General features: G+C 42.8%; 1 protein-coding gene across 1 annotated transcript in view; it reads left to right on the plus strand.

Annotated features, from left to right (window-relative positions):
- VEPH1 (ventricular zone expressed PH domain containing 1) overlaps positions 1-23,111 on the plus strand; it is an 881,348-nt gene that overhangs the window by 14,127 nt on the left and 844,110 nt on the right. Inside the window, exons 2-3 of the mRNA XM_069726749.1 lie at positions 10,392-10,607; positions 21,971-22,145. Of these exons, the coding sequence (XP_069582850.1) occupies positions 10,392-10,607; positions 21,971-22,145 (391 nt within the window). The remainder of the gene's footprint in view (positions 1-10,391; positions 10,608-21,970; positions 22,146-23,111) is intronic.

Consider the following 23,111-nt stretch of genomic DNA (forward strand, 5'->3'; position numbering starts at 1 on the left):
GGTCAAGACCACAATACGGTGCTTAGCTCCCTCAAGCCAGTGTCGCCATTCCTCAAACGCCCACTTCATAGCCAACAACTCCCGATTTCCGACATCATAATTGCGTTCAGCAGGTGAAAACTTATGGGAAAAGAAGGCACACGGTTTCATTAAGGAACCAACAGGATCCCTCTGAGACAAAACGGCCCCTGCCCCAATCTCAGAAGCGTCAATCTCAACCTGAAACGGAAGAGAAACATCCGGTTGGCGCAACACCGGAGCAGAAGTAAATCGACGTTTAAGCTCCTGAAAGGCAGAGACAGCTGCAGAGGACCAATTCGCCACATCAGTGCCTTTCTTTTCAATATTTTTATTAACATTTTAAAACTTTTATCATGCATTTTTCAGTAGCTTGTAGCATGTTTTGCATTTTAGGGAAAGGAAGAGGGAGGGAGGGTAATGAAAAGGGTGCGGGGAAAGGTAAGATAAATAAAAATAGGTATGCATGTAGTCATTTTAAAGCCTATTTAGACAAGTGTTGGTTGCTTAGGGTCCATACCTAAAAGGCAAATAAACATATATGCACACACCAAATTTTGCCGAGAAAAAAAACAAATCAGTAGCATACTATACAAACTATAAAGCATCTGAAAAGCTTAAAATATGCTGTATTATATTATCTAGTCTATAAGAAATGTCAGAGGCCTGAACGACGCTATTTATGAATGTTATTCTAATAAATGCAAATCTGCCTGGCCTGGGGTCGCCTTTCGGCGATCCCAGACCTTCCACTGGAAGAGTCTTAAAAATCCAGTGTTAATGGGGTAAAAGTTCGGCTCAATCAAAAGGGTGCTATAAAGTGGAAAAAGAAGAAGAAGATTTTAGCCACCGTAACCTGTGATTATGAAATGTTAATTACGTTTTTTTTACGCTTTTTCGGGTAGGTCAGCGGACCAGTATTGTAAGAAAGATACTTCAGGATAGGCCTTTGAATTTTAATCCAGTGTATTCAAGGAACTCGTTTCCTTCTTCTTGAGAAGAAACATAAAAGAAGTTTGTCGCATATTTGACTTGGAGAATCGAGGATCTAGTCCAGATGTAGGAAATCCCAGCTCGTCGGAGGTCAGATGTAAATTGGGAGAGAGCTTTCCTTTTTTTTTTAACGTGTCTTTTGATAAATCCTTAAAGAAGACTAAGCCGCCGTATGGGGATGCAACGAATTTTGGGTCATTTGACAATCCGAACAGTGCGTTTTTTTATCCAATTTGGGTAGAATGAAACGATAACGTCCCTTGCCAGATCTTGTGGCAGGGAGGGTGGTCTACGCACCCTGAAAGCTTTTTCGATCAAACAGTTCTCGTCCACATTAGGGAAAAAGTGAGTAGCCATTGAGAGGATGTATCCTTTCAGTTGGCGTGTCTGAATTGATTCAGGGATCCCCCTGATTTTTACATTATTTTTTCTCCTGAAATCTTCGTAGTCAGATAGGCTGGTTTTGAGAGAAGCTATATCTTTTTTAATTTTGTCTAGTGAGTCAGCGATTAACGGTAAAACTTGATCAGCACCCGGGACTAGAGGTCTGGATACACATGATGAGAGCATTATACTGCCTCTGTACAAATCCCTAGTTAGACCGCACATGGAGTACTGTGTCCAGTTTTGGGCACCGGTGCTCAGGAAGGATATAATGGAACTAGAGAGAGTACAAAGGAGGGCAACAAAATTAATAAAGGGGATGGGAGAACTACAATACCCAGATAGATTAGCGAAATTAGGATTATTTAGTCTAGAAAAAAGGACGACTGAGGGGCGATCTAATAACCATGTATAAGTATATAAGGGGACAATACAAATATCTCGCTGAGGATCTGTTTATACCAAGGAAGGTGACGGGCACAAGGGGGCATTCTTTGCGTCTGGAGGAGAGAAGGTTTTTCCACCAACATAGAAGAGGATTCTTTACTGTTAGGGCAGTGAGAATCTGGAATTGCTTGCCTGAGGAGGTGGTGATGGCGAACTCAGTCGAGGGGTTCAAGAGAGGCCTGGATGTCTTCCTGGAGCAGAACAATATTGTATCATACAATTATTAGGTTCTGTAGAAGGACGTAGATCTGGGTATTTATTATGATGGAATATAGGCTGAACTGGATGGACAAATGTCTTTTTTCGGCCTTACTAACTATGTTACTATGTTACTATGTTACTATGACTATGTTCTTTTTAAGGACAATTGCTGTGTCTGAATCTGAGGCTGGATTGACGGACACTCCGGAGGAGGTTGAGTGAGTGACGTTGACCATTTGCAATAATGAGTCTCTAAATATTTTTTTAATAAAGGTTTCTGAAGCTATGGTATTATTAATTTCCTTTGTGTCCGAAAACTGTGCCCCAAGACCTTTTAGAAACTCATTTACATTTTTTCCAAAGACCTGCTTTCCCAGGTGTTCAACAGAGGTTAAAAGAGCTGTAAGAATGTTAACCATAAAACCCACTGTAGGTTGATTATCGGATGCAGGGATACTGTCAATCATTAGTAGGTTAGAAGGTGACCACCCATGATCAAGTTCTCCATTGGCTTTAGACTTTACATGTGTAGCCGCCATTTTATTGGAAGAATAAGTAGATAGAGATGAGTCAGAAAAATCACTCTCCCCAGATATAGATGAACCTGTACCTACATAGTATTCATCTGTATGTAAGCTTTCCAGACTGTTTAGTGAAGTAAGCGAATCGTCCAAATTATCTGTCGGGACTTTATTATCATGATTAACCAGAGGGGAGTTTCGGATATTATTTTCATGTAAGAAATCCATCTTTGACAATAGATCTATGCATTCCTGCTTGTAAGAGGTTATGTCTTTTATTTTGGGACCATCCGATGAATCTTCAATGTGACTGGAAGGGCTGTTCATATTTATACCTTCAAAATCCTCTTTTTTGTTCTTTGTAATTGCATGAAGAGGGGGGCATATGTTGTCAAATTTACATTGCAAGGCTTGTTCAGCAGGGTTGGCAGAGACAGAGGCAGGCTCCAGGTTTTGGTCTGGACAATGATCACTGTATTCAGAGGGTTCCTGGTGTACTGTGCCTTTAAGAACAGATTTCCCCCTGGTTTCCCCTGAGTATGATTGATCTTTATTAGTACGATCAGCACAAATGGACACAGTGCAAGGGATCTCAAATAAGTAGGAGCCGCTTACCAGCTCAGCCGACTGTTTGGCCCCACTGCTGGGTATATGTGGTATTTGTCCTCCCTTATTAACAGCGGTAGCAAGGGGACAGTCTTTAGCCCGGAGTATATGCAGCTTTCCAGGCCGATGCTGGTTCCCCGATGAGCTCTCCTGCGCTGCCGCCGCCTCCACCTCCCCCTGCATCTGGGATTCCCCCTCCATCTGCGATCTCGGCACAAATGCCGGCGCTTCATACCTTAAGCCTCTTCCGTGCTTCTGTCCAACCGAGGGTGTCGCGCCGGGCGCCGGCTTCAGATTTACCGCCGGTCTCTCCTCGGCTTGTCCCCATCCTCTCCCGGAGCTTGTAATCCCCGCTGCCTTTCTGGTCCATGCCGAGTCACCACCTAGCTCTCCAAAGGTTTCCGCAAGCCGGGGTTTATTGATCAGTCCTCCTCTGTGTTGCGGTCCAGCTGGAGATGATGTTGCGGGCTTCGGCAGCTGCTCAGCCGCCGAATCCTCTCTGGTTCCTCCTTGTCCTCTCCCTGTGCTGGAAGTCGCCGCCTTCTTGCCGGTCCCAGCCACAAGATCCCCGTTCGTCCCAAGGGCTTTAGTGCGTCGGGGCTCTTTGCCGGGATCAGCCACAAGTGCCGGACGGCTTTTTGTAGTGGCAAGTTTCTTCGGGATTAGGCGCTGTGCCAGCACGTGAGGTGCAGGCCTGGTCCGACTTCCTGCCTGCGTTGTTAGGCCTCCGTCGGGTCTCCTGGTATTCCGCTGTCCCAAAAGAGGGTTTTTCCGTTATGGATCCGGTTTTTTGAAGTTACAAGTGGGTCCAGGCATGTTCTTGTCTCTTTTGAAATAAATAAATCCACTTTTAGTCTGCTATTGTATGCTTTTTTTGAAGGGAATTGCAGGAGCTCCTAACAAGTAGTACTTCTCCCTTCCCTCCGCAAGCCACGCCCCCCACATCAGCGCCTTTCTTCGTCAAATCGGTCAAGTGTTTAACCACGCTGGAAAAATTAGCAATGAAACGGCGATAAAAATTTGCAAAACCCAAAGATTTCTGAAGACACTTCACGGATGTGGGCTGAATCCAATCATGAATGGCCTGAACCTTAACCAGATCCATCTCTATAGACGAGGGAGAAAAAATAAAGCCCAAAAAAGAAACCTTCTGCACCCCAAAGAGACACTTAGACCCTTTCACAAACAAAGCATTGTCACGAAGGATCTGAAATACCATCCTGACCTGTTGCACGTGAGACTCCCAATAATCGGAAAACATCAAAATATCGTCCAAATATACAATCAAGAATTTATCAAGATAAGTCCGGAAGATATCATGCATGAAGGACTGAAAAACGGAGCATTAGTGAGCCCGAATGGCATCACAAGGTATTCAAAATGGCCTTCGGGCGTGTTAAACGCAGTTTTCCATTCATCACCCTGCTTAATACGAACAAGATTATATGCCCCCCGAAGGTCAATCTTCGTAAACCAACTAGCTCCCTTAATCCTAGCAAACAAATCAGTAAGCAAAGGTAAAGGGTATTGAAACTTGACCTTGATTTTATTCAAGAGGCGATAATCAATACAAGGTCTCAAGGAACCATCTTTTTTAGCAACAAAAAAGAACCCCCGCTCCCAACGGTGAAGAAGATGGTCGAATATGCCCTTTCTCCAAAGACTCCTTAATATAGCTCCGCATGGCGGTATGTTCAGGCACAGACAGGTTGAAAAGTCGACCCTTAGGAAACTTACAGCCTGGAATCAAGTCAATAGCACAATCGCAGTCCCTGTGCGGTGGAAGGAAACTGGACTTGGGCTCATCGAATACATCCTGAAAATCAGACAAAAACTCTGGAATTTCAGAAGAGGAAGAAGAGGATATTGACATCAAAGGAACATCATTACGAACCCCCTGACAACCCCAACTAGTCACAGACATGGACTTCCAATCCAACACAGGATTATGTACCTGCAACCAAGGAAAACCCAGCACGATAGCATCATGCAAATTATGCAACACCAGAAATCGACAATCTTCCTGATGGGCTGGTGCCATGTGCATGGTCACCTGTGTCCAAAACTAGGGCTTATTTTTAGCCAAGGGTGTAGCATCAATGCACCTTAAAGGAATAGGGTTCTGCAAAGGCTGTAAGGGAAAATCACAACACCTGGCAAACTCAAAGTCCATTAAGTTCAAGGCGGCGCCTGAATCCACAAACGCCATGACAGAAAATGATGACAATGAGCAGATCAAGGACACAAATAACAGAAATTTAGGTTGTACAGTACTGATGGTAAATGAACTGGCGATCCTCTTTGTCCGCTTAGGGCAGACAGAAATGACATGAGAAGCGTCGCCACAATAATAACAACCTATTCTGACGTCTGAAACCTTGTTGTTCCGTTCTAGACAGAATCCTATCACACTGCATTGGCTCAGGAATTTGCTCTGAGGATAACGCCACAGCGCGCACAGTTCTGCGCTCCCGCAAGCGCCGGTCAACCTGAATGGCCAGAGACATAGAATCACTCAGACCGGAAGGCGTGGGAAACCCCACCATAACATCTTTAATGGATTCAGAAAGACCCTTTCTGAAAATTGCCGCCAAAGCATCATTATTCCATTTAGTCAACACAGACCATTTTCTGAATTTCTGACAATACAATTCTGCCGCCTCTTGACCCTGAGACAGGGCCAACAAGGTCTTCTCAGCTTGATCCACAGAATTAGGTTCATCATATAATAATCCTAAAGCCTGAAAAAAGGAGTCTACATTAAGCAAAGGCGGATTCCCAGATTCCAGGGAAGATGTTTAATCCTGTGGATCGTCACGCAGCAGGGAGATGATGATTTTAACCTGCTGAAAGGAATCACCAGAGGATCGAGGTCTCAAAAAACAAATCAGGAGTAGGAATCTTCGGTTCTAAAACAGGAGTCTGAACAATATAATCAGAAATACCCTGTACCCAAGCAGCAAGCTGGTCTACACGAGAAGCTAATTCCTGAAAATTCATGCTACCACAAGGCTCCTCAGCCACCCAGAGATAAAGAGGAGAAGACAAAGCAGACTGAAGAAAAAGAAATGGCTCAAGACCTTTCTTTCCTTCTTCTGAGATGCATTTAACTCATTGTTGGCCAGTTGTACTGTTATGATCAGGTGACCTTGGAGCAGCATGAAAACATTCACTGGAGTAGGTGGTAACTATACTGACCGCAAATCCTGATCTTAATATCGCAACTAGAAGTAGCTGTGGGGTGTGCCTAACAAATCCTAGACACCTCAACACAGCCGGAGGACTAAATACCCCTATAGATGGAAATAGGAATTCTACCTTGCCTCAGAGCAGAACCCCAAAGGATAGGCAGCCCCCCACATATATTGACTGTGAGTAGTAGAGGAAAAGACGCACGCAGGCAGGAAACAGGATTTAGCAAAAAAGAGGCCACTCTAGCTAAAATAGGAAAGGATAGGACAGGATACTAAGCGGTCAGTATTAAAATCCTTCCAAAAATATCCACAGCAGAAAATACAAAAACTCCACCATCTAATTAAAGATGTGGAGTGTATATCTGCAACTCCAGAGAATCCAACAAGACTGAGAAAACACTGACACAGTCTAAGCTGGACAAGAGAAAACAAATGAATAGCACAGAATATAAGCACACAGCTTGTGTGCCACAGAAAAAGAAACAGACACTTATCTCTGCTTTATTGGCAGCTAAGCAGGAGAAGCCAGACAAAGATCCAACACTTCCCAAGAAACATTGACAACTGGCAAGGACCAATGAGTCCTGCAAACCTAAATACCCCAGTCAGAATTGCAATAAGCAGATACACCTGTCCAAGACTGCAGCCCAGGGACAACTGCATTACCACCTACAACCACCGGAGGGAGCCCAAAAGCAGAATTCACAACAGTAGAGGCATCAAAGAATCTAGGGATGGCAGTAGGATACAAGTCGAAGGAAGGACTTTAGCTGCATTGGCTTTGTTGGCAGAGGTATGTTCAGCCCAGCTGCTTTGCTGTCTTCAGTCAGGTGTTTTGTTTGGTGGGAGATGCAGTGTCCTAGGAACACAGCTTTTTTCCGGGCAGAACTGCAGTTTATCTTTGGATGCCTTGCATCCATTGTTTGCCTTTGGATGCCTTGCATCCATTGTTTGCCATGAACTGAAGTAAGGAGATGGACTCCCACTGTGCTTCTGCCTTGGTGTTGGGGCAGAGGAGGTGGTCATCAACATACTGTAGAAGACTGCCAGTGGGATGGGTCATCTTCCAGGGTTACAGGCCTGTGGTCATGGCCTGGGTGGACATGGAGGTGCTATTTTGTGCCCCGTGAGGCATCACAGTCCAAGTATATTGTTGGCCCTCATGTATGATAGCAAACAAGTAGTGGCTGTCAGGGTGTAGTGGAATATTGAAGAAGGCATTGGCCAAATCAATCACAGTGAACCATGGAGAGGTAGGCAGGATTGATGACAGCAGAGTCTGTAGGTTTGGCACAATTGGTGTGTCCAGTACTGTGGCTTCATCGACAGCATGCAAGTCATTTAACATGCGGAACTTGGTAGGTTGCCTCTTTGGTGTTTTCTTTTTCACTGAAAATAATGGGGTATTGCAAGGTGATTTGGGATGATTGCTCCATTCCAGAAGGTAGATTTTGAGTTGTTGGATAATAGCAGCAAATTGTGGAATGGAGAGTGGGTATTGTGATTTTCATGGTAGCAGGGCTCCTGGTTTCAGTTCCACTTTCACAGGCTGGACCTGGAGCCTGACAATGTCTTCTGGGCCTTGTGCCCACAGTGTGTCTTGGACTTGTGCCATCAGCTTAGCATCTACTGAGTCTACACGTATGTCCTGTAGAGAGGAGAGGCCATACACTTCTGCTGAGTGTACCTGTGAGAGTGGAGTGGTAAGGGTGACAGTTCCATCCTCATGAAATAGAATGCTGACTTGGAGATTAGACAGTAGATCTGATCCCAGCATATTTACAGCGCAGGTTGATGATGAGACTACTAGTTGAGACAACATACTCTGTGTGGGTTGCAGGCCTATGTGTAAGGGTCTGGTCATTGGAGTATACCGTGTGTTACCATCCACCCCTACACAAGGCACCACTTCATCTGTGAGACAATCCGAGTCTTTTAAGTCAATGTTCCCGATTACACTTCTGTCTGAATATGTATCCACCAGGAAATTGAGGGGTTTATCCTCAACCTCTATCTGGATGGTAGATGTTGGTCCACTTGGCTGTTTTGTAGAGTTTAAGAGTATAAGTGGTCCTGGTGTCTGTTGTGGATCCGGCTTGCCAATGTCCTATTGTGGCTGGGGTCCAGGTAGCCCCTGTGGCTGCTGTGACTGCCACTGCTATTTTGACTCCCTCCTCAGAGGAGATAATCTTTAGTTCCTTTTCAGAGGTCCTACCTTGCCACAGTTGTAGCAGGTGATCCTAGGCCTTTGTGAATTTGTGTTATGGGAGGGTCTTGTGACACCAGAAGCTTTGTGCGAGACCTGGCTGGCTGATTCATATCCAGCCCTTTTGCCACTGTGTGGAGTAAGTCTGAGTCTAGCCTCCGATACTATGACCTTGTGATCTACAGTATATGTATCGGCTCTTGGAGGTCTTGAACAAAGGCTTGTACAAAGACCTGGTGATGGGCTTTCCTATTGAGATCGAACCCCAGATCTGTGAACATTTTGTTTAATCTGTGGAAATTTTTTTCCTCAGTTTCACCTTTTTCCTGCATGGTATCCTGCAAAGAGGTGGCCCGGTCTGTTGGCGGTCTTTTGGCTCAGGCATGGAGCTTGTCATGGGAGCTCTGCCCTGATTACCATGATGTGAACCAGTCCAGTGGCCAAGCCTCAGGTTTTAAGGCCGATTCCATCACAGGCCAGAAAGAATCTCCTGCTTTAATTTCAGTGAATCCAATCAGGTCTATCCATGAGGCAGTGTGTATTATGTGTATCTGGCTCATTTTCTGGAGGAAGGGCATAGGATGCCCATCCGGATCTGGTAAACTGTTCAGAGTCGCAGCTTCCTGGGGCTTCCAGCTTACGTAGCAGGAGCTACGTCTAGGAGAAGGAGCTTGTTGGTAATTGTCATTTGTAAGAGCAGTGCGTCTAGGAAAAAGGAGTTGGTCAGCAAGTGTCACATATAAGAGCTTGGTAGTTGTCACACATAGATTCCGTTCTGCTTGGAGTATTATCACTATATAGGAGCATAGATCTCTCTTGCCTGGTGTGCTCTAGTCCCACTGTGCTACTGCTGGGGTCTGATTTGTTCTGTAGCGTTGGTAAGGTTGTAGCATAAGGGGATTCTACATCTTCCTTCTTAGCTGTTTCTTCCTCCTTTTCGTCCTCACCCTGTGTGTATATGCCAGATAATAAAGGAGCTAAAATGCCCCTACCTAAAATGGCTGTCTGTGTGGGTGTGCCCTTACCCAAGATGGCTGTTGGTGTGTGCCCTGTCTTAAGATGGCTACTGGTGTGGGTGTGGCCTGACCTAAGATGGCCACTGGTATGGGTGTGTCCTGACTTAAGATGGCCGCTGGTGTGGGTAGGGTCTGACTTAGGATGGCCACTGGTGTGGGTGTGGCCTGACTTTATATGGCTGCTGGTGTGGGTATGGCCTGATTTAAGATGCCTGCTGCAATCTGCAATTGGTAAGCAGCACGGCTGATATTTTCTATTATCCCATTTATAGTAATCAAGACAGGAATGAATTGGGGCTACAATCAATTACCAGGCCACAAGTTCTGACAATATGGCTCTTGAACCAAAGTGGTTGTGAATCTCTAATTTCTTAAGCAGTTAAAGTTAAAGAAAGTTGCTCACTACTTTCATATTGATTACCTAACTCTAGGTTAAGTTAAAAATTTTAAATTGTGGCAGTCCGAAACCCAACACCCTCACCGACCAGCTGTTATCAACTTCGGCAGCAGATGGATGTAACCACTGCAGGGAGCAGAATACAACAGCTCCATACACTGGGAGCCTCTACCAGGTACTGCAGATCTGCTTAAGTTATATCTGTCACCCACAGAGGTTATATAACAACTGGTCATGGGGGTTTCTGGGATTCATAACCATACCAACCTTATACTGAGGACCTACCCCAGTGATAGGATAGTAGGGGCCAAAAACTTTAAGATCAGGATTTTCATTTTTATGTGTTGAGTTGACAAGTAATCTGTTATGTTTACTAAAAATTCATGCATGTCTCATAATAAAATACAGGATTACCAGAGTAATGACAACGATCAAGCAGTTGTAGAGATTTGTATCACGCGTATCACAACAGCGATAAGAGAGACGGATTCTATTGAGAAGCATGGGGAAGCTCTGGTGTCTCTGTGGGAGTCATGTCTGGAGCATAATCTTAAATCGGCAACAAAAGATGAAGATACTCCTCATGCAAAGATTGCATCTGACATCATGAGCTGTATACTACAAGTAAGTAAAAGTTTGGGACAAAAATCCCAAATGCACCTATTTTAGTTTTTGCTAAATATAGGACTACATTTAGACTATTATACGGTAATAAAATGTTTTATTTATCTAATGAAAGCATTAATGGCTGTGGTTCAAGAGAGTTTAATGATTCTGAAGAAAGAAAAAAGTAGCTGCTATTTAAAAAAAAACATTAAAAATCCCAGCATGCTGCAATTTTTTAAAAAAAGTACTGGTGACTAAAGTTTTTCTATGGACTGTGTCTTAAGGCAAATTTCAGAGGAGCATAGAAAAAAAAATTGTATGTTATTAAAAATATAAACTTATGAAAAATTTACAAGACCACATTATTGTCAAATAATGCTATACTGTATGCATGGAATTTTTTTTTTTTTTTTTTTTACACACATAGACTTAGGCTGCCGTCACACTAGCAGTATTTGGTCAGTATTTTACATCAGTATTCGTAAGCCAAAACCAGGAGTGGGTGATAAATACAGAAGTGGTGCATATGTTTCTGTTATACTTTTCCTCTAATTGTTCCACTCCTGGTTTTGGCTAACAAATACTGATGTAAAATACTGACCGAATACTGCTAGTGTGACGGCAGCCTTAAAGTGGTTTTCCCATGAGCAAAGTTCATTTTGATCAGTAGATCTTGGAATAATAATAGGTTCCACAATTAGATGTATTTAGATAAAATGTTCCTATGCTGAGATAATCTTATAAATGTGCCCCTGCTGTGTACTGTGTAATGTCTGTGTCTGACTGTACAGGAACATGTTCTGATCATACCACAGCTCCTGGGGATGGGAGGAGGCAAAAGAATATGCTGACATTACAGCACGAGATCACAGCTGATTCTTTTTGTGAAGTAAATCACAGCATGAAATCACAAATAATTATTTTTTGAGGTAAAACATTTTTTAAAAACAGATAGGGAAATGATTTACTGTACCTCACAAAAATGAGCTGTGATCCCATGCTGTCCTGTTTGTACACTATTTTGCTTCCTCCCATTCCCAGGAGATGTGGTATGATCAGACAATGTCCCTGCATGATCAGACACAGCCATTAGGGTACGTGTCCACGTTCAGGATGGCCGGCGCTTTGGACGGAGCGGAAAACTCGCTCTGCCCAAAGCTCCGCCCCCTTCATAGACGGGATGATGCTGGATGTGTTCATTGCACACATCCGGAATCATCGCACCCCACACATAGGGCCCTGTGTTTTACCTTGTGGCGGCGCAGTGTCGCCGCAAGGTAAACGGACATGCTGCGATCTAAAGAGACGTGCCGCATGTCCGGAATCGCAGGGCCGCCGGATGCGTGTTACCACGCATAGTGGAGACGGGATTTCATAAAATCCCCTCCACTATGCTGTAACATCTGGACGCTGCGTGTTTGACGCTGCGACTCAACGCAGCGTCAAACACGCAGCGTTTCCTGAACATGGAAACATACCCTTACACAGTACACAGCAGGGGCACATTTATAAGATTATCGCAGCACAGGAACATTTTCTTTTAACACATCCAATTGTGGAAATTATTACAAGATGCATCGATTAAAATCAACATTAAAATTAACTTTATTTGTGGAAAAAAACCCTTTAGGTGATTTTCATCTGACACAAAAAATAACTGTTTCATGCTGCAATTTTTTCATGCACAGAATGGCTTCCTTCATATGTCCTGTTGATTTCTGTACAGGAAAAACTAATACTGGTGAGATCCATGGTTTGTGTGCCATCCAAATGTACATATGTGACATCTGTGTGACATCCGTGTGTCCGTTTTCTGTATGTGTTCGTGTATCTGTGTGTCATTTGTGTGCAGTCCGTGTGACACGTACCAGCTCCTGGGTAAAGCAGTAAAGTTCGCACTAATCCCAGGTGCTGGCTGCTGAAGGCAGCTCTCATCATTTTCTGTTGGTTTCCCTGCGATCAGCGCCATCAGGAAACAATGATGGAAGTTGTATTCAGCACCTGCTGTGTCCCTCCTGTGTAAAATAAAGAGTTAAATTAAAAAACAAAATGGGTTCCTGTGTAATTTTCATAACCAGCAGAGTGAAAGCCCATGGTTGGGGGCTAATGTTAATAATCTTAGAAAAGAGGCAATATCCCAAAAGGTTCCCAGGCTATTAATAACAGCTCACAGCTGTTTGCTTAGACTTTCCTGGTGAATTTTCGAAGAGACCTATAAAAAAAATGATGTAAGCTCCCACTATAAATTGAAATCAGCAAAGGCTAAACAGACAGCTGTGGGTTGATATTTATAGCCTGGGATCAGAGATATTGCCCCCATCCCCAGTCTACCAACATCAGCCCTCAGCCTCCCCAGATATGGTGTATCCATAACCTGATGTTTAGCCTCGCTCTTATCAGTTGCCCAGGGGAGGGGGCAAGTGGAGCAATAGGGTTGGGGTTGATGTCACCTTTGTTTTGTCAGGTGACATCAAGCCCAGGGGTTAGTAATGGAGATGTGTCTATAAGATGCCTCATTACTAACCCATAACAACTATTTAAACAAAAATACAGCAAGAATAAAATCCTTTATTTAAAATAAAACAAAACACCCTGTTTAACACATTTAAAAATAAAAAATAAAATTATACTCACCTTATGACTATTCCATTAAAGCCCACGTCCCCTGTAAAAAAACAAAATAAACACCTCACCTGTCTGATGTGAAGATAATCCATACTGTGACATCTGATTTTCAAAATGAATGGTGCCATGATGCGGCCGTTCACGCTGAAAACTAGGACACGACGAGCTTCTGTGAACGCAGCTTCAGTGATGAGAAGTGACGTCATAGAGGTTACTGCTGGACACTGATGCTGTGTCTCAAGAGCAGTTCAATGTGAGCATAAGGATGAGCTTTGGTGACCTCAATGAGGTCACGGCTAGCACTGTGGGAAAATTTTGCTGGAGTCCACTGAGTTTTTGCTGAATACAACTCCCATCATTAGCCCCTGGTTGCTCTGATTTCTGGTAGACCAATAAACAATCATGAGAGCTACCTTCAGCAGCTGTCACCTGGGAACAGTGCGAATTGTACGGCTTCTTCTTAGGCACCGGTACGTGTCACGCTTATGACACATGGATGTTATCTGTGTGTCATCAGTGTGCACGTGTGCGGCACGCGTTTTGTCCATGCTGATGATAAAAAAACTGACATCTCTGTGTTTTTCACACTCGGACACATCGTCCGTGTGAAGAACCTGACATGTGCACAACATCATTGAATACAAAGGATGTGCGGGTGTCCATATTTGCGGCCCTCAAAAGAACGGACCCCATACAGACCTGAAAGACAGACGTGTGAAGGGGGCTTAGGTATGTGAAAAAAAATGCTCATCAGTACTGCCTCATTGAATATGAGCACTATCCATAGTGGTGTCCATTTTTTTTTATGGATTGCATTCGAACTGAAAATTCTATTGTGTGAACTTGGCCTTATAGTGAATTTTTAGTAGCCCTAAGTTAAAGGTGTTGTCCAGAATCAGAAACAAGAGGCTCCATTCACATTAAGGGTATGTGCAAACGTTGCAAATTTTGCTGCGGATCTGCACCGGTTTTGAAGCTGCGGATTCGCAGCTGTTTTCCATGAGTTTACAGTACCATGTAAACCTATGGAAAACACAATCCGCAGTGCACATGCGGCGGAAAAAAAACACGCGGAAACGCTGCATTGTTTATTCCGCAGCATGTTCATTCTTTGTGCAGATTCCTGCTCCATAATAGGAATCCGCAGGTGTAAAACTGAAGGTGGAATCCGCACAAAAAACGCATAAAATCCGCAGTAAATCCGCAGGTGAAACACAGTGCTTTTTACCTGCAGATTTCTCAAAACAGGTGCGGAAAAATCCGCAGTGATTCCAACTACGTGTGCACATACCCTAATAGAACCAAGCTGCAATATCGGACGTGACCCGTGAATGTTGATGGTGCTTTTTATGGAAGCAAGCCATCATGGTTTTCTACTCCTGGACACATGTGAATATGTCAGAAAAAGTAGGTGATATTTTAAAGTCGCATCAAAATTGACTACAAAATGAAACACTGCAGGAACGAATTATTCTGGTGTAACACTAAATGTAGATGGAGCACAGGTATAAATACATTTCCACTATCAGAAGTCATTTATGAGAAAATCTAGTATTGTTGCCCATATGAAACAATCACAGTTTAGTTTTAATTTTTTAAATTGCAGTGTTTAAGAGGCCATCTATCTGTAGGGACATTTTTTTTTATTTAAATGCATGTATTCACGGTTAAAAAAAAAAAAATCATTTTTTGCAATTGAGTTTGATAATTTTTTTTGCCCTGCGTTGTATTATCTATTGCTGGGTTCTGAATTAGTTAACCGAAAATCCATCAGTGAGTTTGTTGTGAAAGGTGTGACAATAGTTTGTTATTCCTTTATCTGACTTTTTCTGAGCACCTCTCAGTCTGCAGATTTATGACCACAGACTGCATGAAGTATGAATATGCAGGGAAATAAAAAAGCCTGCAAAACTCCAAAGATGCAAAGTTTTTAGTTAAGACTACTTTCACACTAGCGTTTTTTTCAATACGTTCGCAATGCGTCGTTTAGGGGGAAAACGCATCCTGCAAAGTTGTCTGCAGGATGCGTTTTTGCCCCATAGACTAACATTGACGACGCATTGACACACGTCGCAACCGTCGTGCGACGGTTGCGCCATGTTGTGGCGGTCCGCCGGGAGCAAAAAACGTTACTTTTTGCTGCTGACGGACCGCTTTTTCCGACCGCGCATGCGCGGCCATAACTCCGCCCCCACCTCCCCACACCTGACAACGGGGCAGCAGATGCGCTGTAAAAATGCATCCGCTGCCTTCGTTGTGCGGCGCATTCACTGCTAGCGTCAGAACGACGCTAGTGTGAAAGTAGCCTTAATTTCATAATAAAAATGATTTAGCCCAACATGCATGCATTAATGTAAAACAAGATATCCCCAAAAAGTGGAAAATCCCTTAAATGACTCCTGCACTTTGCTTTGTTACTATGCGCAATAAGGTCAGTTTTCTGATGCACAATTTTGGTAAATGATAATTCTCATAAGAAATTAGAGTCACCAATGTACAAGAAAGAATAGTAAATATCTTGTGCAAATACACATTGCTGATACATGGCCTCAGTCTGTGACTTTTGTTTTGTACTATGTTTTAGTTTTTGTGTGATTTGCTATGGTTTTATCAAACTGTAGGAGACTGCGCAGTTTTATCACACAGAACTGTGGCAATACTGTACATGTAAAACACCAAAAAAGGAAAAATGCAAGAAAACATACCAAAAACAGGCAGAGATGCTTACCTGTCTGAATGGGCCTCAATACAATTGCACAGACAGGGTGCAGCGGACCCAAGTAAAATGGCAAATGCACAGGTGCAATACCTAATGAAACAGCCAGCCTTCAATCAGGGATTGGCCGTGTGGTACACCAATGCACTAAGATACATACTCTGTATGTGGTGTGTTCACACAAGAAATGCAGAGCATCTGACTCCAGCCTATTAGTAACGCCCTATGGCCGGCTGCCCAGTGCTACAATACATCCTGTGTGAACAGAGGCCACAGTGTACAGAACCATTTGGGCCCAACTGCACCCTGCAAAAAATACAACGTGCAAAACAAAACATATTAATATATGTAAGGTATTGGTTGATATTCTGGCCATAATATGTAAGCCAGCAACCCGCGTCAAGGGTCCTTACATTTGCCAGTCCTACTCTAACATGAAAAACACCAAAAAAGGAAAAATTCATGAAAACACACCAAAACAAGCAGAGATGCTTACCTGTCTGAATGGGCCTCAATACAATTGCACAGAGTGTACATGTAGGAAGTGCCCCACATCAGTCTATTCTACAAATATAGGGTCCAATTCATTATTACATTTGCACTTTTTTTTGTCAATTTTGCAGGTGTTTAAGTGTTTTCTGCCTTTTTTGTTTGCGCCATATTCATCTTTTTATTTGTGCTTATTTTTCAGTGTGTTTTATATGTATTCTCTTTTTTCCTACATATTTTTTTTATTATGGGCAAAGTATAGAGTTTCCATACACTTTGGGCTGATTCATCCTTGCGACTTTTTGAAAAGTCACAAATGTACTTCACTATCCCCTGGAGTGATTTTAAGTATGGCAGATATTTTTTCACAATTTTTATGCCATTTTGCAAAACGTATCACATGCGACATAAAGGGTTAAAGATAAAAACAGAGAACTAATTTCTGGGAAAAAAAAGATAAAAATGGAGATAATTTTTGAACTTGCGCAAAATTCTTGAACCTTCATTGTGAAGAATTTGGAGTAAAAACCCAAATGATATATCGCGGCCTCGGCATTAATTTAGGTGGTGAATAATAGTATCATACCTTGCATATAGCAATCCAGGAGGCCCACAGGATTTTAGTCGCCCCCTATATTATTATTATATTAGTACATTTATATTACAGTAGTAGCTATTCCATTTCGTAATAAAGGTTTTTTTTGTGAATGTTGCAAACTAATTCCTTGTACTTACATTGCTAAATAGTAATATCATGTTTCCGGTGCTGACCTGTAACACTATATATGTAATAACACAATAATCCCACCAAGAAAAAAATGTTCCATCATTGCTTGCTTTTCGAGTTCCCTTGAGGGGGGTCTTAGGAAAAGAAGTGTCAGGGTCAATGTTCGCTCTTAGTTATACTTTCTACAAATGGTAGCATTCACAATTCCACACCTCGCAGAGGGGAAGAGCTGTTCTTGGGCTTGTTGATTTATTAGGATGTTGTTTTTACTCTTTAATTTTAAGAGCGCACAGTTTAGGTGTAATAGTAGTCAGGGTAGGTGAAGTCATATTTGTTCTCTTATGCATGCATGTGCATTTTCCAAACTTATTTTTTTATGGAAAGTAGCAAAATAAACAATCAGTCGAGATTCGGGGTTTTTAGCATTCAAAGGAGTTGTACTGGATCAAATGTTATTAATCCATAGGTTTACAGACTTAGAACATAGAAGGGGCGTGGCTTAGGCGCAGGTGATGTAGGTCGCAAAACGTGCAAGCTCCTGAGGTAACCCTCTAACGCAACATATTTTGCGACTTTTATGAAAATTTTTGCTTCCATTCATATTTACTTTTATTCGGAAATTTATTGTGCACATTTTGAGGCATTTTTCGCCTTAATCAGATAATCCTAGGATTGTTTATCCTGTTTTGAAGATGACAGACTTAAAATGGCGTCATCAAACAGCTTGTCCCTGTGAGTGACTAATTTTCTGAGGTAAAGTAAACTACAGGACTACAATTTATCTTTTTAAACATTGTGTTTTTTATTTTTTAAATACATTTGTGTGGATTTATGACATTTTTAAAACAATTCTTGCTTTTAGTGCCTTTTATTCTGGTTTACCTGTTTTACCTGGTGTCTGTGAGGTTTCTATGATTACCTCAGTATCCTCTAATGCTCTGCTAATCGGGCGATGTGACAGACTACCGAGGAACACCTCTCTGGACCTTCCTTTGGTGTGCTCCTACCCAACTTGGGTTTTTGTGCAATCTTGCCTTGCGCTGGCATGTACTTCGGAGGACACAGCATGAACTTCAATCCAATAGTGCGGCCAGCATGCAGCCAGCGGGTAAGGAAAGGGTGAATCAAACACCCGAAAACCAGGCCATATGACCGCAAACCTGTCCCGCCAAATTCAGGTGAAAGGTTCCCTTTAATAATTGGCTTTTTACTCATGAACTTTATGACATCTTTAGATGTTTAAACTCCACTTCAAGGGTATACACGTATTTTTCTGACTCCCATTTGTCAGCTTCGCGCATTGATCTGATGTTATCAGATGTGTTCTCGCTCCCTAGATTTTCCTTTAGATCCATTGGTAATAAATCCATTTCGGATCATGCCCCTGTCATTGCCAAATTGACTGAAGGTCACTCTATCAATAATCAACTGTTGTGGAAGTGTAATGCTTCTATTTTTCAAAATCCTACATACCATAATGAAATTTCTAGATCTTTATTTTTCTGAGAATATGTATGACCCTTCCAAGCCATTCCTCCAGTGGAACGCGCACAAGGTGGTTCTACGTGGCACTCTCATTCATATTTCCTCCCGTATTAAAAATTTTAACCACCAAAAGATTAAACGTTTACATGTCTTGATTAAAGAGAAGGAGTTGGAGCTGGCATTGGCCAATAGCCCCACCCCTTATTCCAAAACTTAGACTGATTTATCCCATCTTAGGAATGAATTGAGGGCCACAATTTTTTCATTTAATGACTCTGTGGTCAAACAATCAAAACTCAATCACTATATGTCCCTTAACAAGCCCACTCTTTTTATGTTCAATAAAATTAAAAAGGTTAGAATACGTAACCGAATCAACAAGATCATTTCTCCTAAGGGCATTTCTCTCACCCACCCACAGGACATCACAAATGAATTTGCACAATATTTCAATCAATTATATAATTTGCGGTCTGATCCCTCTCTTCCCATTCCAGGTGCGAGATCTATTGATAACTTTTTGTCTTCTGTCAATCTTCCACAACTTGATTCCATGGATGCTGACTTTTTGGCTGCTCCTTTTATTGCAGAAGAGATTAGTGACACAATAAAACAATTGAAGTCTTATAAGGCCCCTGATCCTGATCGTTGTAGCAATAATTATTATAAATCATTCCGTGCAATTCTTGTCCCCCATTTAATTCAAATTCTCAATGTTGCTGCGTCCGTTGGTTCTTTCCCTAGGGAAAATTTGGATGCTACAATTATACTTATTCCTAAGCCTCATTCTAGTCCTGATCAAATAAGTAATTACCGTCCCATTTCATTAATTAATACTGAAAATTTATTCCAAAGTCTTAGCTAACCGCCTTAACCTTATTTTGCCCAAATTAATTTCCACGGACCAGATTGGATTTATCAAGCACCGGCAATCCATTGAAGGTACCAGGAGGCTGATAAATATTATTCAATTACTTAATTCCTGAAAAATTAACTCCACTTTCATTTCCTTTGATGCAGAGAAAGCGTTTGATCGCTTAAATTGGACTTTTCTCAAATGTTCCCTACAAAAATTTGGCTTTGATTTGGACTTTATAAATAAAATGATGGCTTTATATTCCGATCCTCAGGCAAAATGTATATTAATAATCACTTTTCCTCCCCATTTCCAATCTCTAATGGTACTGGGCAGGGTTGCCCCCTTTCTCCATTGCTTTTTGCCCTTGCCATAGAGCCATTAGCCCAGCTCATTAGAGATAATGCCTCCATAGAGGGAATTTGCACGGATTGTAGGGAATTTAAAATCAGTTTATATGCTGATGATATTCTCCTGTCCCTTGCCAATCCTTGCCAAATTATTGACAAACTGGCTTTGCATAAATCCGATGAACAAAAATTGGCGTTACTGAATGGCTCCTTTCCTTGCTTGTTTAAAAAATGGTCTCGCTGGCTGGAAATATTTCCAAGAAATTACCGTATTTATTGTTTTGTTATTTTATTTTGTTCTCTTTTTACTTTTATGCTTCATGAATGTTTCATGTTATTGCATTTGTGTTAACCTTGCTCTTTCTATGTCTTGTGGTTGAAAATGTTAATAAAGTTGTTTGGAAAAACAGACTGATAACATAGCAAACTGAGCCTCTGTGCATGCTTGCGAGTCCAACGGTGCCTCTCTGCAGCTGCAGTCTTTATTGATTGGCTGCAGTGGTGACATCATATCCACAGCACTCGTAACCGCTGCAGCTAATCTATGGGTTTAGCAGCATGTGTTTACTACATTGGCAGAGCACTACAGATATGATGCCACTGCTGATGAATCAGTCCAATTGCTGGGAAGCCTGCCGATCCTGAGATTAAGGCTGGGGTCACACTTGCGTGTGCAGTGCAGAGTGAGTCCCTCGCATTAATACCTGGCATGCCACCAGCACTCAGGACCGGAGCATTCAGCTGCATGCATTTCTATGCATCCGCACCCTCTGGTCTGAGTGCAGGAGGCAGTGCCGGGTATTGATGCGAGAGACTCACGCGAGTGTCTTGCATTGCACACGCAAGTGTAACCCCGGCCTAAGGGTACCGTCACACTATAACATTTCGATCGCTACGACGGTACGATTCGTGACGTTCCAGCGATATCGTTACGATATCGCTGTGTCTGACACGCAGCAGCGATCAGGGATCCTGCTGAGAATCGTACGTCGTAGCAGATCGTATGGAACTTTCTTTCATCGCTGGATCTCCCGCTGTCATCGCTAGATCGGTGTGTGTGACACCGATCTAGCGATCTAGCGATGCGATCCAGCGATGCGTTCGCTTGTAACCAGGGTAAACATCGGGTAACTAAGTGCAGGACCGCGCTTAGTTACCCGATGTTTACCCTGGTTACAAGCGTTAAACTAAAAAAAAACAAACAGCACATACTTACATTCTGGTGTCCGTCAGGTCCCTTGCCGTCTCTGCTTCCCACACTGTGACTGCCGGCCGTAAAGTGAAAGCAGAGCACAGCGGCTGTGCTTTCACTTTCACTTTACGGCCGGCAGTCACTGAGTGCGGGAAGCAGACTGCAAGGGACCTGACGGACACCAGAATGTAAGTATGTGCTGTTTTTTTTTTTTAGTTTAACGCTTGTAACCAGGGTAAACATCGGGTAACTAAGCGCGGTCCTGCGCTTAGTTACCCGATGTTTACCCTGGTTACCCAGGGACCTCGGCATCGTTGGTCGCTGGAGAGCTGTCTGTGTGACAGCTCCCCAGCGACCACACTACGATTTACCTACGATCACGGCCAGGTCATATCGCTGGTCGTGATCGTAGGTAAATCGTATAGTGTGACGGTACCCTAAGGCTTTGTAGAGCGACTTATGAATGGAGCAGAGATTGAACATGTGGAATACGGCTCTCTTCACTGTCTACAGAAATAATTGTGCACTGTACTCGGCTATCTACATCAGTCACAAAGACAACAATTAGAACTGTAGAGCCCTGTTCTCTGGAGGGGAACGTCCCAGTGAATGATCAGCAAGTTATCATCTATTTTATGGTTGAGGTAGAATTTTAAACCTTTAACAGGTGTGTGAGATCATCTCACACGGGACACCAATATCCTGATGAACTTAGTACATTCCAAGTACAAAACACAAGAAACAACTTACTGGATCACTTTGCAGGATGGTGTCTAAATCTACTTTTGGTATCAGTGAGACATTTGTCTATGATACTATTGCATTGGTTTCATTGCCATATAATATTTAACTGTGTTGCCCGATATGATGAGATGATATATTGTACTTTGCCGCTTTCAACAACTTTCACATTATTGAATGTTTGCAATTTGTATTGGCAGAACTACAATAGACCTTCAATGATGTCCCTTGCCGTCCCGGTGGCAATAAGATTCCTCCAGAGAGGGAACAAAGAACTTTGTAGAAACATGTCAAGTTATATTTCTCTTGTAGCGATCGCCAAAGCAGATCTACTGGTGGATCACACAGAGACAATCATAAAGAGCATCCTTCAAGGTACAATATTATATATCATTGATGTAATGAGTCTTATACTTATGCCAATACCACAACATAATAATGGTGTATTTTTTCCTAGTTCTTGACAAGGTAATGAATAAACCTCAAGAGAGTGGATGCGTCGTATAGGCAGTAGTCTACACTCTGAGTGGCAATTCTATCTGGTGACAAGCGGCATATGCTTTCAGTGATATCCTACAAGTTCATAGCGTGAATCTCACTAAGTCTCCATTCATTGCACTAGTTACTTATGAGTACTTTTCATCCCTACGTTTATTACTGTTTATCATGCTCTTGTTGGTTAAACATATTGACCAATGAATAACTCAGACAGTGTCATGATCTGCTTAGTTTGCGGGTTTAGATAGTTCAGAGGTTAATCGGGATGGCCTCACTATGGGATTCTGGGAGGCTTCTTATAGCCTCATTGTGGGGTAATTTCTCATCGCTTACTCTGACCCTTGGCCGAGTGTGTGTGACCCTGTTGTGCCTGTGTCTGTGCTTTGTGCATGTGCTACTTTATGCTTGTCTGATTCGGATCTGGTTCTGTCCTCATTAAGAGTTCTGCCTGTCCCTCCTGTTTCCCTGCATCATCCACGCCAGTACCTATCCGATCAGTTTTCACTGCTAGGTAGCGCCTCATCTTTTTTGTGGGTGATGCAGGGCAGCAAAACGGTGTTAGGTATCAAGTTCCCGCTGCTGCACAGGGGGAATCTCGAACTATGTCCACTGCGGTCTCCCATTCTTCTCCAGCCACAGTGGAGCCTGCTCAGCAGAGACGTCGGTCCCAGCGTCTGGCTCAGGCAGATACTGTGCGCTTGGTTATTGCTGCCCTTCCAGGTCCAGCCATAGTAACCAGCACTGATCAGCGGCGAGCAGACGCTCCTGGGACTAATTCCTGCTTTTTCTGTACTGAGCACGCCCAAGGCACGACCTCTCATTGGAGGTCGGAGGTCACATGCT

This window comes from Ranitomeya imitator, chromosome 5 (genome assembly GCF_032444005.1).
Source record: "Ranitomeya imitator isolate aRanImi1 chromosome 5, aRanImi1.pri, whole genome shotgun sequence".
Taxonomy (NCBI): domain Eukaryota; kingdom Metazoa; phylum Chordata; class Amphibia; order Anura; family Dendrobatidae; genus Ranitomeya; species Ranitomeya imitator.